Source organism: Amblyomma americanum, chromosome 7 (assembly GCF_052857255.1).
Source record: "Amblyomma americanum isolate KBUSLIRL-KWMA chromosome 7, ASM5285725v1, whole genome shotgun sequence".
NCBI lineage: Eukaryota > Metazoa > Arthropoda > Arachnida > Ixodida > Ixodidae > Amblyomma > Amblyomma americanum.
The window spans coordinates 91,894,178-91,912,824 of record NC_135503.1 but is presented as its reverse complement, the minus strand read 5'-3'; the positions used below and the strand labels follow the sequence as shown (position 1 = coordinate 91,912,824).

At 48.1% G+C, this 18,647-nt stretch overlaps 1 protein-coding gene across 1 annotated transcript; it reads left to right on the top strand.

Moving 5' to 3' along the window:
• Positions 1 to 695: 695 nt before the first annotated feature.
• On the top strand, positions 696 to 15,067 carry LOC144097927 (neprilysin-1-like). The gene is made up of 5 exons (XM_077630526.1): positions 696 to 719; positions 4,024 to 4,302; positions 7,610 to 7,725; positions 11,243 to 11,809; positions 13,888 to 15,067. Exons 1-5 carry the CDS (start codon positions 696 to 698, stop codon positions 15,065 to 15,067), a joined length of 2,166 nt encoding a protein of 721 aa, XP_077486652.1.
• Positions 15,068 to 18,647: the final 3,580 nt, after the last annotated feature.

The window sequence follows — 18,647 nt, the reverse complement described above, 5'->3', positions numbered from 1 at the left end:
TTACACCCTGGAAAAGTTAGCTGGGACACCTTGTATATTAGCAGACGCATGGACAGCGGATAGTAAGCCAGTCGGGCTGTAATTTATCGCTTCGGTGACAGGTTTGCAAAGCCGGTTTTCAGGCACCGCCGTAATGCTGCGTCCTCTCTTCGCCTTGTCTTCTCCGATTCATGCCTGTAAAACTCCAAGAAAGTACTGGACATTTTTGTCTCGTGCCCGTGACTTACATCAACCAAGTGTCGCCGACATTCGTAAAATATACAAAATGGCGCGTTGCTACTAATTGTATATCTTTTAGTGCTACTTGCGCAAGTATTCTAAACTTAAGACCGAACGCTGAATTTTCTTGAAAACTGCCCCTGTGCTTACGCTGTCTACATTTTCAAGAAGGAAAGATTAGATAAAAGCGCTTTTCAAGTGCAACGAAAAGCAGATTTTTAATTCCATCCTAGCACTTCACTGGGTTCGACATTTTTCATTACATCGTAAAACCCATCCTTTCAAAATAAAATGCACCTTTCGTGCCGTGTATACAAGTGCCAATGCTTACTCTCCACATGTTCTTTTCTTTTTTTCCTCTCAACTAGTTTTTGCCAGGACCTTTATCCCCAGACACTGTGAAAGTATCTGTCTTGGAAGATAAAGCCTCTGTCTTGAAAGATAGAGATAAAGCCTCCGTCTTGAAAGATGAAGCCATGGGCTCACCGAAAGCTGAGAAGGTAAGCAGAGTGTGCACTCGTGCCGTTTCGATGGCAGCTTAAGCCTTCTTCTATGTACCTAGCGCATTGCATGCAAGAAATAAAATAAAATCAGGTATTTTCTGCGCGCAGATCTCGCTGAATTACCTATGCCTACGACGCCAACAAATGACGCGACTACCTGAGGCATTCGACAGGTGCCACTAATGCCGCCTCAGCATTAATATTTACCCCTTACAAAAATTTGTTTAGAAAGTCTATAGATTGTCCATTGACGTCTGCCTACAAAGTCGATAGATTTTGTATAGACAAATTCTAGAGAATAGTTTACATGCAATACAAATCCCATAGACAGTCTATAGACAATGTGTAATTTTATGGCCATACGTTTTAGTACACTTTGTCTATAAACAGTCTATAGACTATGAATGAAGAAAAAAAATATCTATAGAGAGGCAATATATATTATATAATCTGTAGACTGTCTATAAACCATTTTTATATCGGAGGGATAAGGTCTGGTTCTCAAGCATGGCTCTTACTGTTATTAACACTTCAGGGACTACCAGAAGTTTGCCATTCAACACGCGCGGTAAGAGCCACTTACCTTCCTGCTCAACGTCGCTGGTTCTGTTGGCGCCTGCTGGGCTCTGAGTTTCTCAGACTGAGTCGAAGAACCACTCACAAGAAGTGTTTCCTGCCCGCGCATAGAAGGATATTTCCACCCCCAGATCGGTCTATCTCCAATAATGAGGCGCGCGTTTGGAGGCGGTTACAAGCTGGAAATTACATCTGCCCAGTCTGGGTCTACCTGACACAGACCGGGATGAAAAAGATTCAAAACGTAAAAATTGCGGTGAAAGGGGTAATCTTGATCACATAATTTGGGAATGCGCCGATTCCCCTGGCGCCGGCTTAAACATCAACAATATCGAAGCCTGGGAAGTTTCGCTGCGGAGCAGGACGCCGCCCTCCAGCAGCAAAGGCGCGCTCACACTAGCGGGAAGCTTCCCGCAGCGACACAGCGTCAACGTCGACGCTGCCTCGCAGCTCCTCAGAATGACGCTCACACTGCGCGCGTTTTCTCGCTGCGGTTGTCTTGGAATGTAGATAGAGGAGGCGTTGAGGGAGGACCCGAACGAGCAGAAAGAGAAGGGGAAGGTCACGTGACACTAGAGAAGACTGGAAAGCGCGCCCTTTTCTCGAGTCGTCGTCGTCGGCAAAGCAGCCGCCGAGTGCCCGGCCGGCCGGACGCGCGCAGCCTCCGCCTCCGCCGACGGGGTCACTGAACTGGGACCGACGTCACGGTTCACGGTCGGCCCCCATTGGCTGTTCTCGTCAGCGGCACGGGAAAAATAGGTACCGAACCCATCGCTCTGCGGGACGGCACAGCAGGCTGTCCGCGGGAGAAAAACCGGCTTGTGCGGGAAGCGGCACGCGGAAAACGTCCTGCGTTGCGCGTTTTCCCGCTAATGTGAGCGCGCCTTAAGCCACCCGCCTGGCGGCTGAGGCCGTGATGAAACAATCCATCTACACTTAGTCTGCGGAACATCCCCTAACCGCGCCCCAGCCCTGCGTGCCGGGACCGGGGCTTGAGGGGCTCCTTCTCGGTAGACAATGAAGTTTTCTTTCATTCATTCCTGCCCGCTCTGGTTGCGTGCAAATGGCGTGATGATTCTTGCCGAGGGACTGATAAGGTTTCGAAAAAGTGCTTCGGCTGCGGGAGGTGGTTGGTTCGAAACCCACCGCCGGACACCCACCGGTAAAAATGTGTACAAGCCACCCCCGGCCCGGCGCCCGGCTTCTTCAGGGGTGTGTGCTTGCAGGAGGCTCCGCAAACCCCGCTGCGCCTCTTCGGGGGCAAACCCAGTTTCGAACAACCCAACCTGCAAAGGTGGTTCGTGTTTCACTCCCCAGCGAAGAGTTCGACTCAAAACTCGTACGCTCTAACCAGCGTCAGCTTCAAACACTATGGTCCTTCGTCAGAAGCGATTCAGAGTATCACTGCGGTCGTGGGCTAGTCCGGCTTTTCGGCTGTCCGACTTTGTGAGAAAAACCCTCCGAGCGAGACAAAGTGTGTTTTACACACTTTGTCTCGCTCGGAGTCACGACGTCACTCACAGAAATGGTATCGGAACTAAAATCGTCATTTTTACTTGTTCGGGTCTTTTCAACTCAAGGTTTAGTAACTCAAGTCCCTTTTTCAATAGTTTTCTTGGCACTTCCTCAGTCACCCTTTATTTTGCACGACACGAAAGGGCGAGTTAGAAACGATGTTAGTTTAATGTAGGGGTTCTTTTTCAAGGATTTAGGGATCGGCAGGTGCTTCGAAGTAGACACATCGCAGCAGCGTACCGAGCTGGGCCAACTGGCTCGCCGTGGCAAGACACGTATCCGCAACGAGTCACTTTAATTAGCGGGACACCGATAATTAGTACTAGACATGAGTAAACAGGGAACCACGAAGGCGACCTTAGTGTTCTTTCTTCCTCCGATGCCTTTGTTCGAGCTTTCATTGTTATAGGCGCCGCAGCCAGGGAAACGAGATGTGGACATGAACATGTTTCGTTATGTCTTTAGCCGGCTCCAAATCTACCAGCGCCTATGATTCCACGATAACTGCACTAAAGCTGAGCACGGCGTCATACCAACAGGTGCGAGGAAACTTGTTTAAGTGCATGCAGGGCACAACGGTTTCTCAACGTAAATAGGCGCACGACAAACTAGTACGCTTCATCATGTGGCGGCTCACAGCGCTTGGTATATAAAGTGACGGTGAATCGGAACATGGGCCCCTCCCCTCCGTATGGCATAGCCCCTGAAGAGCAACAGCGTCCAACAAGAGCAATCGACCTCGAATCATTGATCGCGACTTCGTTTCCAGGGCGAGCGCGACGCGATGGCAAAACTACCTCTTATATTATTCAATGCCCAAAGCCTGCACGCGCTAACATTAGCGACGCCTCTGTACGTAAAAGGAGGGCAAACCGAAAGCGTACTAGACCCATTTATAGAAGGTGGCACTGTATGCAGAGGGTAACATCTCAAGGCGGTTCGTAGGGTAGAGAGTAGCCTTCCTGGGGGAGGCTTCGAATTAATTCCGATCACCTGAGGTTGTTTAACGCGCACTCACATGGAGCAGCTCAAGGGCATGCCAGCATTTCGCTTCCGCCGGCGTGCGTCGGCCACGAGCAGGATTTGGTCCCGTCACCTTTGGGTTAGCAGCCGAACGCCATAACCATCGAGCCATCGCGGCCGTTGCTTTTCAGAGTGATTCGAATGCATGTCGACAAATGTGACAAGACTTTCTCTCCTGGGCTTTCAGCAGCCCTCCCCTCCGAAGAAAAAGAGCCCGCCACGCGTGAACCAAGAGGGCCTCCAGGACTTGCTGACGAGCCTTCCCAGCATCCTCAACTCATCGTCCGCGGGGCACCATTCGAGTCACGCCCCGCTGCTATCGGGCGTGGTGCAACAGCGCCTTCTGACGGTGCTGGAATGCGGCTCCTGCTGCATCTTCATCGCCATGCTGTACTTCTTCTTCTTCTATGGCGTCTCCAAGACGTGGCCTCTGTGCAGCTCCAACGCGTGTATTTCGTACGCAAAGGTGCGCCGAGGAATAGGCGGCACTTCACTGCATCTAGACCATGCTGCTTTTCAGTGTCCGTTGACCCATTGTGCGACAGCGGGTCATGAACGACCTTCCGGCTATCTAAGCTTCCGTCAAGCTTCTATGCGTTTTTGGAATGGCGTAAATAAAGTAATGACAGGTTCCTGAGTCCCTTGCACCTTAGTCCTCACACGAATGTGTTCAGCAAGCCATGAGGCGCTGAAGCTCTCTCTATCTTTGCAAAGCCATGAGGGGAATCGTTGCGAGACGAGTGGCACATACTTGTGAGAAGGATTTGGAAGGTACTTACAACAGCCATGAAGCGCAATCGGTCTCCAAAAAAAAAATGTAAAAACTACGGTGTTAAGCATGTAGCAGAATGAATGGTTATTTAGCCTACGCGCGTATTTTGTGGCACTAATTAATACTTCATGCCTTGATGAGGTTTGCTTGTCCAGGTGTACCTTCTCGTTAAAGTCCACGTCGGGAGTCCACGGGAACGGTGGAAGAACTGTTCATAAGCGCTTTGCGACGCGTGTGCCTGTTGTCGAGGCATACGGAGTGTGTCCTCGCTGACTCGTTAAATATATGCCGCCGCGGTGGCTCAGTGGCTATCGAGCTGGGCTGCTGACCCGAAAGACGCGGGCTCGATCCCAACCGCGGCGGTCGAATTTCGGTTTAGGCGAAATCCTGCAGAGGTCCGTGTACTGTGCGATGTCACTGCACGTTAAAGAACCCCATGTGGTCGAAATTTCCGGAGCCCCTCACTACGATGTCCCTCACAGCATGAGTTGCTTTGGGACGCTAAACCCCCCTAAACCAAATCAGTCATTAAACACCTGTTTAAACGGCTCGGGTGTGTTAACTAGCTCGCCAAGAGAGCCTGTCACTTGAAAAGCGGTGGCCCTTGCGGCTTTTCCGCCAGGCAAGCTGTTTCTGATCGAAATCAGGTTTTAACACGGGTAAACCGATTATAATCTGAAAGCACAGGCTTTTCGTCTTACTAGATGACTGTTTTAACTTGTTTTGACTGCTATTTTTGCACGATACTACCTGATTATTTGGCACTTTTGCCGAAACACTCGATGAACGGGTTCATTACCATCTGTATTGTGAATGACCAGTACATCGATTTTACTCCAAATCGGCTGAGGAATTTTTGGTGGCGGAGTGGGCTAAATTTTGGGCATAGCCAGGTCCATGCTAGAAGGCCACCATCGTGTTTAGGATAGTCTTTCAGGCCGAACATTGATTTTCATGCAAATAAGCCAAGGTCAGATTTCTGGGGTGGGGTGGGGCCAGTTTTGGAGGTGGCCCAGGCCAAATTTGGAGGCCGCCATCGTGTTGGGCGCAGTGAAATTAGATTCACCATTATCATGATAAACCGCAACTAAAAGCCTATGTGTGCAACATAAATTCCGTACTGACTGTTCTTTCTGAAATTCTTTACAGAACTTCTTCCGAGTAGGATAATACGCCCTTAGTGGTCAAACCTAGACCCACATTTATCAATATTTAGACTACCTTAGCGCTTAGTCGAAGTGAATGTCGGCATTGAGTTTTGTAGGTCTATACTGCGCGCTTTTTAACTTCTTGCACCAAAATGATAGACACCATTTTGACTTTTTTTTCTACTGCGCTTGCTTAGATTTCCTGCATCCTGAAAGAGGGCGGTACGTTTTTTTTTTTCTAGATAGCTACAAATTGAATCTACGCTGCCTCGTAACTTGTTTCTGTGATGAAGTGCCACCATTGCAAGTAGTGACAAGTTTAGGCGAGGCTTCATGTTAGTATTTTAGGTCATAATGTACGGGAAAGTTATGCAAAATGCAATGTGGGGCAAAATATTTATGTATTGGCATTTCGCGCCCGCTAACCTTTAATCTTATAATCATAACTGGATAGGTATGTGGAAAGAGCACCTACGTGTGCATTGCAACTTATTGCTAACGAGATTGTTTTTTTTTTCCAAGCCGGGAATGAAATTGCGAATGCAGGCGTGGTGAACAGGGAAAGGGTCAAAAGGTGGTGAACTTCTGCGGGCCTTGTTTTTCGGTACCGTGAATCTCAACCAATTTGACATCGAGAATTAACGTAGATTTTGAGTTGTTACAGGTGGTTCTTGTTCGCATCTAATGAAAATTTTAAGGATTTTTGCAGTTAGCATTCTTGAAACAGAATATGATAGTAGCAGGCTACTCTTGGAGGAAAATGCGATGCCGTGGTATTTTATGGTGCTTGAATTAGAGATAAATAAATGCTTTGTTGCTCGCCGCAAAGCTAAGCCCTTCTTATCGCTCTTTGAGATAATCCGAACGTTCATAATAAAAATTTGTCTACTACCGCGCGGAAGGCGCAAAGTACGCTCTGGAGAGCATAAATCTCTGCCGGCGACTTCAGGAGTTCTGCTGCTCCCAAAGGCGCTCCCCACAGAACAGCAAAGAAAAGCATAGAATTGTACAGGCAAAAAATTGGACAAAAAGCCTTCCGAATCTCGCTGGCACACCCTTTCTTGCGGGGAATAACAGCTAATTGTACAACACATTCTAATACTGGAGCAAACTCTGTTCGGTCTGACCTACAATCACGTTGGAAACGATCGTTTTCACGTATTGCTAATCGAACCAAATCGCATGTTCGTTCGGCACGGCTGATCGAAAGGGAAAGAGCTTGGACACTAAAGCAGAACAAAGCTCCCACGAAAATATGAAATTCAAGAGAATCGTCTAGCAAGAAGACAGGCAAGGCGTCGCTGTAGAACTGCCTTGTCGCTAGCGGGCTATGAACCAAAACAGTTTTGGGCTCTTTTTGGATCAATTGTCTGTCTTGAGGGTAGGCTCAGAAAGATTGTCTTGCTGTCCACAGGCCAAACTTCCCGTGCAGTCATTGGAAGTATGAGTAATATCTTGATATTGAAAGGGCGTTTCATTCTGCTCTGTCCGTTGTATCATTTTGCCCCGGGGGTTCGGGCAGATTACGAGATTTTGAAGTATTTAATGTAATTAAGTCTTATCGTCTTCCTTTCAGGCGGCCCGTTAACGTTTAGTGAGCCTAATGCCAAGACAATTGCTAATAATTCGGCAATAATTTTGGCTGACACCTGTCAATAATAAAAGAAAGGCGATAATTTGCAAATTTATTTTTGGGTTTTGCTCTACTCGCCCTTTACGCCTCCTCGTACATTTCAATTTTTATCGCCAAAAACCAATAATGACAGAAAAAATTATTTCACCATAGATCGCAATTTAACCTCACCCCTTTCGGGTGTCAACCGCGCAATGAACGTGCTGCACGATTTGTGCAGCTCCTCTGGGACACGCTCAACCTTTCGGCGAACCCCTGCGACGACTTCTACGGCTACGTGTGCTCCAAGTGGGACGCAACTCACAGTTACGCGTTCAAGGAAGGCGTATACTTCAAGTACGTTTCGGTATTTTTTTCCTGAAGGTGTCTTTACGCCGCGCTCAGACAACACGTGCCCATCCAGTCTGGTTTGGGGCTATGCGCTGGTGCTCGACCGATTTCAAAGACGAAGGGTATATCAACCGGCTTTAAAATGATCGATGATTAATTTTTTGCTCCGATTCTGTCAGCTATATGGGTAGATGTCGATGAAAAGGGGAAGAACCAAGCTCCGACGACAAATTGGCACCTTCGCCTTGTGGTAGAGCACCTCCTTGCATTCGGGAGGGGCACAGTTCGATCCCCAGTGCCACCGTTTACCCACCGGTTTTTTAACAAGTACAAGATTTCCCACGACCGTGTGCTCAGTTCTTCGTGGGGGAAAGGCTTGGAAAAGAGCTTTTGGTCTACTCACCCTCACTCGATGGAAAAAGGGAAGTCGCAAAGGTGCCTCAGGCCATTGCTGTGCACCCTTCCTCCTTACTTTTCAGGCAATAATAAACAATACAAAATGTGAATGTGGGCACAGGTGATGTACGCCATTTGCCAAAAGTCACCGAGCAGCACGTTTTTGCATCTGAACCATACAACGGAGCCTTTACGGCACCCCTAAAGACCGAAAGGTATCAGAACGTGAGGACAAGGGTTCACCTTACTTTGCACAGATTCAGAGCTTGAGAGCTATCATAAGTGCTTCGCTACGCAGATAAACAAACTACCGTTGCCAGGTTACTTTTGGCAAAAGCGGCACGTGTCACCTGTATCATGATGCAGAACTTTCCGGCGACGTTACATAGTCGCCTCATGAGCGTGAAGTGCAGTTTGGGCAAAACCGTTATAGGCGGGCATAGAAAGCTGTCCACACTTGTCAGTGACTGTCGCTGCCGGCAGACTGGGCACAGTGCAATGGCACCGCAAGTTTCTTCCCGGATGAAGGCGACCTGTTCATCACGTGATCAGGCACCTCCCGCTGGTCTCTCCCGAACCACAGTACCCCACACAGATCACACGCAGAGTTCAAAACGATTGTCCATGAACTTATCTGCGAATGGCTTCCGCATAAGATGGAAATAGCCTGGTATTGGCTCCTCTTGGCTTGAAGCCTCGCTGCACGATCGGCCGCTGTGTCACCTTTCGGCAGTCCGGTACACCGGTAGCTCCTTGAGTTTCTCACAGCGGCGCCTTTCTCTCAGGGAAACTCTTAAAGCGTCGGGAATTCCACTGCGAACTATAAGGCCCACAAGAACGCGCATTGTCCCCGGGCCACAGGCAGACAACGTTGAGCGGTTAACCTCCCTTCGGAACGAACGAAGGTGCGGTTCTTCTCCCAGTTCGTTCGCTTGGCATTCGTGGCTTAGTCGGCAGCGCGCCTGTTTGTTTTTTTTTTGGTATAGGGCTCCACAGGAGTTTGTTTGATATCTACTAACCATTAAAAACTTCATCGGGAAAAAATCTCGCGTCTGTCACAAAATGATTCCATTGGCGTGAGGGAAATCACGTCACTAAATCTTATGGCTAGATGGTAATGGCGTCACCGAACCAGAAGTGACGCCACTTGTGGTAAAAGCATCAGCAGCTTCTAATGTTACGGCACTGCCAACACATAAGGTAAAGAGCTGCCCCTGCGAATTCTCACTTCTTCTTTTGCATTAGTCCAGGATTTCTCTGAAGTGATGAAAAATATTGGCGCATCATGTGCTGAATTAGAAACGCTGTGTTTCAAAATCATCGAAAACACCCAATACGAGCTGTTTTCAAATACGCTACTTTCTTAAAGAATTAAGGCGGCTGAGTAACGAATGTCTCAATGCTTTAAATACATATCCTATCTCTCGCAATGTTCAACGCGGATCCGGGCCTTGGACCTTTTAAAATAATCTACCTAAAGTGCGATAGTGTCGTCGTGCGTAAAAAACTATTTATAATTTAGGCGAAATGCGCAGCCATATGGTGGCACTGTGACGATTATGTTATAGGATAGCGTATACATTTTCTTGGTGTTCGGGTATGTATGCACCTTCAAGAAACAACCCGTTCGGCCAACGTTGCTCGCGAAGTTGATGACGACAGGCTGCCTTGAACATAATGTAGCGGAAACGTACTGCTGGAAGCCACAAAAATGGCTGCCGCAGCGGTCCCCCTAAGAAAGAAATCTATGTTCTTCTCTGAATTTCTCGTGCATACCGTTCTTTGGACTACAGCGCAGTAGCAACACGGACAAGACAAGAAACGCAAACACAGGCGCTGTCCTTTACACGGCATGGATCCTGCAAGATGGCACATGCAAAGTCTTGTGTGTTCAGTGGTACAGAGATGCGCATCGTGCGTGTTCAGGATGTTCAGTGAAACCAGCACCTGGTGAAACACACGTGCAGGTTTGCATGTGTCCGGATACTATGTGTATAGCCAGGCAAGCATGAGGACGAAGGACATCCTCACGGCAAGTGTGTAGTGCACCTGATCCTATTTTCTTGTGTTGCACATCACATTGGTCAGATGGGTAGATGCGCTATAAAACGCTTGAGAGGTGATCAGATCATCTTAAAAGGAAAACATCTACAACCACGTGTTGTAGAACTGCTGGGCATACGGCTAGACACCGAGATTGAATAAGGTTCATGTTTTGTTCGCGCACGGAAATACCATCACATCAATTTGTTAAGGCCTTTTACACTTCAAGGGGCAGAACCACTTGCGTATGCCTACCGCGCTTAGCCTTGTAGTATCCGCAACAGATTAAACGAAAACAAGACATTTGAAACACGAGGAGCAAAATGAGATGTTGGCCGGGAAGCTAAAAAAAAACTAGAGCAGGCTAATCTTGCTTCGTAAAAAAGAAGGCTATCTTTTAAAGATGTCGTTCAACCTTGCGTGTATTTCGTCTCTAGGAGATAATATATATGAGCTTTTGCGTTCGCATTTCAGTTCGCTTGCACTCGTTTCGCTTGTTTCTGATAGTGCGGTAAGGAAAATGGGATACATGAAGACAGCTGGCGTTAAGTGCTTTTCCTTACCCAGTAATTCTGGCCAAAACAATTTTCGAGCGGGAAACCGTTTATGAACTCCATTTTTTCATATAATGTAAGATATCACTACAAAAATCAATATATCCGCTGATCATCCGACGGCAGGCGTGTATTTTTTCTATTAACGTTTTTGCTATCGTCAAAAGCGCTCGCTATTGGTTTTCTATGGCAGTCTTAACTGTTCGATGCGATCGCTGGAAACACATTAAAGGAATGATTTTGCTACATATCAGAATAATGGACCATTACCTACAATATTTCCATAACAGTGTCGTACAATTTTTCAATTTTGAAAAGTTTTGCCCGAGAAAGCTGGACTTGCATTCGTATGGTGTTTTCAGGTATTTCATGCTTGAGTCTTTTACCATTAAGTATGCCGACTTTTCCCTAGAATTTTATATGCCCGTTTCAGCTCCTAACCCAATGATATTCTTTTCTCTACTCTTTTTGTTGTACTGCGTTTAGTACTTTGCATATATACCTTTACATGCACGGCGCGTTCTCTGCAGGATGATGAGAAGCGTGGCCGACAGGAACCTGCACACGGCCGTGCCAGCGCACGGACAGAGTGCGGCGCAGAAGGCCGCCCAGTTCTACCAGTCGTGCCTGCAGATCCACTCGACGGGAGGAGAGCAAGAGCAGCGTGAGGTCAAGCGTCTGGTGGCCACCTTCGGCATCCACTGGCCTCGGCTGAGCAACGCCTCCAACCTGCTGCACATATGCTTTGCCATCTCCAACGTCCTGGGCTGGGCACCCGTCATGCTCTTCTCGATGACCCGCCCTGGTCACATCTTGGTGACGCCGGCATCCTTCTACTACACCGTGCTTGCGACAAGGCGATCTATGCTCAGGACTGGCAGCGGAGACCGCGAGTACAAGAGGTACTTCAGGCTCATGCTCAGTGCATTCAGCCAAAGAAACCAGTCCTCCGCCGTTCTACCCTACGGTGACCTCCTCGCTCTGGAGGCTGAAGTGGTTCCGGGGCTGCAACAAGCGTACACTTTGGACCCCGTGGGCTTCGTCGAGAATGCGACATTAGACGACATCGTCAGCCTAGCCGGCGATGCAATCCCCAGGTATACAATAGGCACCGTGGTACCCGATTTCTTCGCTGGGTAGCTTGATGGGACGGAATGACTGCGGTTTGTCATTCAACTGGAGATTCCTTTGACTGCCCGCAGGCATAACATGACGAATTTCACAAAATTATTTCAAGTCGGTGCTAAATATTCGCATGCGTTTCACAGCGATAAGTGCATAATTGGGGTTTTTCTATATTCCGACCACGGAGTAAGAATGACAGGAGTGCCGACTCTGGCACACCGCAATGCATTCGGAAGGCGTGATTCTGCTACTCGAACGGCCAGCGAGCGCCTGATGCTCAGCGTAGAGTTGTACTCTCTCCCTTCGCTTCCCTTTGCTAGACGACGCGGCTTTCTGCATGCTTTCCCCCTTTTGCTATCCTCCTCACATAAATAACCATATCGACGCGCCATCTGTCGACACTATACCGCGATACGAATTGCTGTATGCAACCAGGGGTGCACTGGACGCAAGCGCAGCGCTAGTGCAGCTCTGACAGCTCCACGAAGCAGACGACAACCGCGACGCATGACGTGCACATGCACGCAATTAAAGAATAAGGGAAAAAAGCAGTCGGCACCACGGACCAAGGAACTACCGGAGGGGCGGCTTGGCGGAAACGTTCTAGCTGCGCCAAAACAGCCAAAACCAAATCCTCTCATCTGCGAAGTCTGCGCTCCTGTCTTTACGACTTCGTGGTTGCGATTTTGCCTTGTCTTTATTTATTTACCAAGTGTATACATGTTTGCCGGAAACCAGTATTTCATGAAAACATGCCATGATTTTGACCAATGAGAATGAAGCATTGCTTATCAATGAGAGTACGCAAGGTCTGTCGCTTGCTGAATTTGGTGCAGCCACATTTAGGAGAAACAGGCTACGTGAGGGAGTGATTTTATTTTCAGTTCTCATTTTTTTCTGCATCGATCAACATTGAAGTTTCTATTTTGGCTTGCTTACAAGATATCGAATTAAAGGACAAGCTTATTTTGCGGAATCTCTTAAATATAAAAACTAATGTCTTGGCATAAGTGGCTATTGACATATCGGCCTAATTTTTGGATGTTGTAAAATACACAGATTTCGCGAAAAAAAAAGTGCTTTCGCATCAACTATCCACGACGATTCCCCATATGCTTCACTACAGGTGGAGACAATTGTATGACAAGCCAAATGATTAGCTCACCCTATAGTGAGCTAATAAGTAGGGGCTAATATGTAACCTAATTAGAATATAAATAATATTTCTCAGAACGACAGGGCTTGTATTTGGAGCAGTATAATTAAACTGAAGCTTGATTTAGGCAGCGCTACGGGAATTAAGCGACAGAACACAAAAGTACGGGAAAAAAGTCATGCTGTGGCCGCAGCATTCACAAGCGCAGCACTGTGCCCAGCGGCAAAGTGCAGCCTTCGGTAATAGTTCCCTGTCCACAGATTTTATGGCAGGCTTTCCAGTGGCATTTATGGGGTGCCCCGCCTCGCAAGAAATCGGAGTAATATTTACTATTAGAGTAACCATACCTTTATTCATACCAACTACAACGTAATTTAACTATAATAAGGCTTGCTGGAGCCGAATATGGCTTAAGGGGTCACGCCTGGCACAGCGTTGGTGCGTCACGACCAAGAAAAGTACGAAAATAACAAATCAGGGAAGGGGATGTTTACAAGAAAAGAAATTCATACAACAAAACGTATACCTAGTATGAAGCGCTCTTGAAAAGAATGAAAGCATTTTCAATACAGACTAGAAAAACATGAAAATCGTGTAATAGGCAGCGATCTAGAAATCGAAAATTGATATTTTTAGCCTGTAACAAGTACTGGGCGAAATACACTGGACGGAAGGTTACTGGAACACACTGGAACAAAACATTAGCGTGTATATATATGCTTGCCATAGTGTGTAGAGGTACAGAACAGTAAATCTGATGTGCCTTGAATGCGTTGCTGTGCAACGCGTGCGTGCTTTTGCCTTGGACGTCTCAGAAACCTCTCAGCATTTGTTCGTTGCGGCGTTTAACAGATCAGTTTTGTCTTACCATATCTGGTCTTTTTCTTTGTCCAGGTCTAGGTGGGAAGATGAGCTTCGTAAACTCTTAAAAGCTGCGGACCTCGATGACAGCACCGAATACTCGTTCACAATCGACAACGTGTACTTCTTCGAAGCCTTCTTCAAATTGTGCCTTAAGCTTGGTGAGCCCCGAATGGCTTACTACGTTGGCTGGGTCGCCGTACAAGGGTGGTCACTGCTGACCAAGCCAGACATGATCCGCTTCTACTACCCCTCGTACAGCGAAGCTGCTGACGGCCACGTGCTGCTTTGCGCGGTACTCGCGCAAGAATACATGGGCCTGGCCTTTTACGCGAACTACATCAGGGAACAACTGTCCGCTGAAGACGTTGGTGACGTGAATGCCCTGGTGAGAAGCGTTCACGAATCTTTTCGCAATGGGTTTCGTGCCTCGATGGCGTGGAAGGATTTCACTGCAAAGAGTATGCTGTCTCTCGAGAAAAACACGTCGTCGCCGAGCGCCGCACCTCTCAGCTTCGTGAGTGATGCCCAAGAGAAACCGGTGGACACGCTCTTCTACTTCTTCCCGGACATGAGCTCAAACTTGTTGGAGAACGCCAAAGGTGCCGCGGCTGCAAGGCGCGCTACGCCCGCCGACACGCGCATGGTGAACTACCGCTCGAACAGCACAGTCCGCTTCTACTACGTGACCAGGGAGGAACGCTTCGAGCTTCTGCCCGTCGCGCTGGAGCCGCCCTTCTACAGCGTCCAGGCGCCACCAGCCGTAAAGTACGGGACGCTGGGAGCCGAGATCGGCGACGCCACTGCCGCCGTCATCTTCCAGAAGCTTCGGGGTGCGGACGCGGACACACGGGACAGGGTCGGCTCCGAAGCGCTGTGCGTGCTGAACGCGCAGAACCCCGTGGCGAAGGCACTGCCAGCGTCGCCACACTGGTCCCACATCTCGAGGTGGCAGCTCGCCGAGAGAGCCATGTCGCTGGACGCGGTGCTCAGAGCCTTTCTGCGTGCCACCGGCGGCGAACAGCCCAGGCTCGACGGTTTCGAGTCACTGAAGGGGGAGCAGATACTGTTCATCTTCTGGTGCATGGCACAGTGCGGCGTGGCCGACGGAAAACATAAGTGCAACGACCCTCTGAAGCTGTTCAGTTTCTTTGCCCGTGCGTTCGAGTGCAAGGCGGGAAGCACCATGTCTACCATAACTGAATGCATCTGACGAGTGGCTGTTGTTTGGAAGCGTGTTCTCCTCAGGTTCATCACTCTTTAGCCTCTGTGAACACTCTAATTTATGCTAACTTATCTTTCTGACACTGTTTTGGAACCTTTCTGCGATTCATTGCTTTTGTGCACATTTCTACTGGAATTTACTTTCGTAAATGTTCTGCCTTACGTGCCAACAGTAATCACTTTAGGCTTGCACCAGCTAGGAGATATGAATGTAGCTTACGTGAGGCTACCGTTGCTTCACGTAGACTTTGAAGCAATATTTTCTGTTAGGATGTTTACTGTACGTAGTCTAACTCGTCTATTTAGCGTACATGGTGTACAGATCAGAAATATTGATATGCTTTAAGCAACTTGATATAGCAACTTTAATTTTAATGAACTATTTGAGAGCAATTTATATGTTCTGCTGACTGCTTGTTGTTCACGGTCTGTAAACCACAATTGCATAACGTCCAAGATTCATTAATCCTCTCCACCCTGCAAGGAAGTAGGGAATGGTACTTTGATTGTTTAGGTAACGTTCGCAAGAAGTTCATTATGAAGAATTAAAAATTATAACTGCTTTTGCATACAGGTATCATTTCCGATATTGCAATATCTTTTGTTACAATCCGTCTGCGGTTTCAGTTAGAATGAACAAAATAAGAATATTACGCAACAAATCAGTAAAAACTTCTTTCAGTCACCATTAATTCACTGACGATGATAGTCGGCTTCTAAAATGGACCATATACGGTATCGTGCGACAGTACTTTTTCTGAAAAATAAAGCGCAACCACTTTTTTCCTTTGTTTACTGGCAACTATCTACTAAAGTACGTGTTACAATGTTCATGCAGCGTTAAATTTATCTTCATTAAGGCATATTTCGACTCAATCCGCACAGAAAGCCGGAGCGCACAGCCGTTGACGTGTGTTCCAGTGAAAGGACACGCCTCGAATTTGCAAAACATTCAGGGTGGTCGTGGTGACTGATTAGCAGAATATTAGATCATGATGAGCGGAATATTCATATTCTGTACATTACAACGAGATGTAAAGACTCACGCAGTGCTTTTCACCCCAGTTAATTCATGACTTTCGTAAGTTCCTTACATTTTCTTCAAGTCATAAGATTGTTCTTTGAACCTTTGAAAATGCGAATGTAATCCACTTCTGATTCTATATCAATTCTGAAGTCATTGTCTTTCACGCACCAATATATTCCACTTCTATATCTATTCGTAAATCGTTGTCTTTCTCGCCCCAATCTATTCCATTTCTGATTCTATTTCAATTCTGAATTGTATTTCACGCTCCAATCTATTCCATTTATGATACTGTTCCAATTACGATTGCGCAGGTGGCAGTTCCAAACCCCGTTGGTGCTTGTGAGACCCAGGTTGCTCTTGCCGAGCAGTGCGGGAAAGAATAGCTTCCGAAAGCAAATAGACTTGCTGCTTTCCGAGTCATTTTGTACTTAGACATTTTCATTTTTGTCGAGCCATTATTCGTCCGGTGTATTCCTCCTCTCCATTACATGTGGAGAAGAGGAGCGGGAGAGGGAGACGGTTGATATGTGGCAAGTGATGAGGGGCAAATCCCCCGAAACACAACATAGTAGGTGGTGTTTAGGGGTATTACATCGCATTTAAAAATTGGAGGGGACACTTAATTTGCGTTAACACGTTTTGGCGGGCTAGTTGGTTAAGCATCTTTAATAAACAGCGCGAACAAAGACGAGCACAAAAGACAAGAAAGCGAACGACACGGCGCCGTGTCGTTCGCTTTCTTGTCTTTTGTGCTCGTCTTTGTTCGCGCTGTTTATTCAAGATACTTAATTTCCGCCTTAAGGGTATGACGCGATAGCGTTATGGGTTAATGGCCATAAGCAGAACGTCATTCTCTACATTCATAGGTCCCTGAGAACGCCTCCTGGTGCAGTGCTGCAGCGGTTAAGGAATGCGCAACTGCCCTGCGATGGCAGGTGCTCCCAGCGGTGGGCCATATGCGACCCAGGTTGCACTTCCCGAGCGACCAATCGTTAATTTAATTGCCACCTGCCACGGTGGGCAGTTTCCTCACTATCCAGTGGGCAGGTTGCGAGGACGCCGCTCAAGTGACCTAGGTGGCCCACCTGCCTAGGCTGCTCTCTGAGGACCGCCTGGCAGAGCCATGCTCGCGATATTTAGTTTACAACGCCAACTTCGACAGCGGATTTTCTGGAGAACGGGGCCTTCAACGCTGTCGCGTTGAAAATTATAGATAATGAGACTGATGCGGCAGAGTAGGCGTTAACTAACCGATTAGCCTCCCCCCCGGACCAAGCAGCTGCAATTCCACGGAACACGCAACCCGATCCTCACAGGGGCAGAAGACGCTGACGGGCTCCCTTCAGCAACAACCCGCCCACACTTTGCACTGACGCCGCCAGCTACGTCAGCAAGCCGGCTATGTGCATGGCGGCCACGAACAAGGACAAGTTCGCACAAGCTGCCGCATTGATCTACTTGCCTTTGAGGCGGTCGGTGGAAGAGCCAGCCATCGTCCTCGTGATATTACCAGCCACATCACGCACACATGATGAAGCGAGAACTATACACGTCTTCACCGACTCCCCGGCCGCTTGGCCGGCGCATGCATCCGGACTGCTTACTCCCCATTCGAAGCAAGTACAAAAGAATCCCCCATCCCTGCACACTCCCCATGAGCGCGCACAAGCGCTCGCCCGAGGACTTGCAGGTCAGGTACCAGGCGACGGACAGTCACACCTCAACGGCGCACTACCGTCAGAGCTACTCACATGCACTTACTCGAATAATAAACCATCGGAGAACACTTCCACCACCCCGTTCATCCCTAACCAGAGCAGATGCCACGGCGTGGCGCCACTTAGTAGCATCCGAACCCTCTGCAACCACCTATACCCCAACCCACCATCTCCTCGTGGGAAGCTGCTCTGTCCAGCTCCAGCCTGAGCGATTAGCAATGGCTGATCGCGCGGGCCTGCACAATAGCAGAAGCTATCGGATTCCAGTTCTGACAGCCCCGCCCAAGAGGACCAGTCCTGCAGTCATCCTTCCTAAAAATAAATGCTTTGTGCCAAAGCACTACTTCATCCGCTTCCAAAAAAAAAGTGAAGCCTTGGAGTAACTCGGATAAGCTCGGCTTAGTTCGGAAGGGCATCGCGCCAGATGTAGCCAATGGGAGGGTGAACATGGCTAACCTGGTGAGATAAAATAAATATTGCCGCGACTAGGTTTGGAACACACGGCGGCGCGAACAGATGAGTTTCGCGGTACGTATTACACGAGAGCACTGTTCGTCTGCGAAGTTTTTTTCTTTATTGCATGGAAATAGTGCTGAAAAGAAAAATCTGAGCGTGTTTATGCCACAAAACACCGGGCTGTGTAATACGAGCCCACCATGCCCCTGCACAACCCCACCTTCCAAAACATCAAAAGTCTGGGAGGCACACACATGCATCTAGATAGGGAAGCTCTTCCAAGGCACCATACACTCCCCGCACCAAAGCGCACTGCTCACGGAATAAAGATTTAGATTCCTGCCGTGTTTTTGCATGGCGGTCCA

Excerpts from the sequence above, each read along its gene's own strand:
- LOC144097927 (XM_077630526.1), top strand. The coding sequence starts at position 696 with ATGGGCTCACCGAAAGCTGAGAAG. Across the intron at positions 720-4,023 it reads GCTCACCGAAAGCTGAGAAG|CAGCCCTCCCCTCCGAAGAA; the intron begins GTAAGCAGAGTG and ends CTGGGCTTTCAG. Across the intron at positions 4,303-7,609 it reads CGTGTATTTCGTACGCAAAG|CTCCTCTGGGACACGCTCAA; the intron begins GTGCGCCGAGGA and ends CGATTTGTGCAG.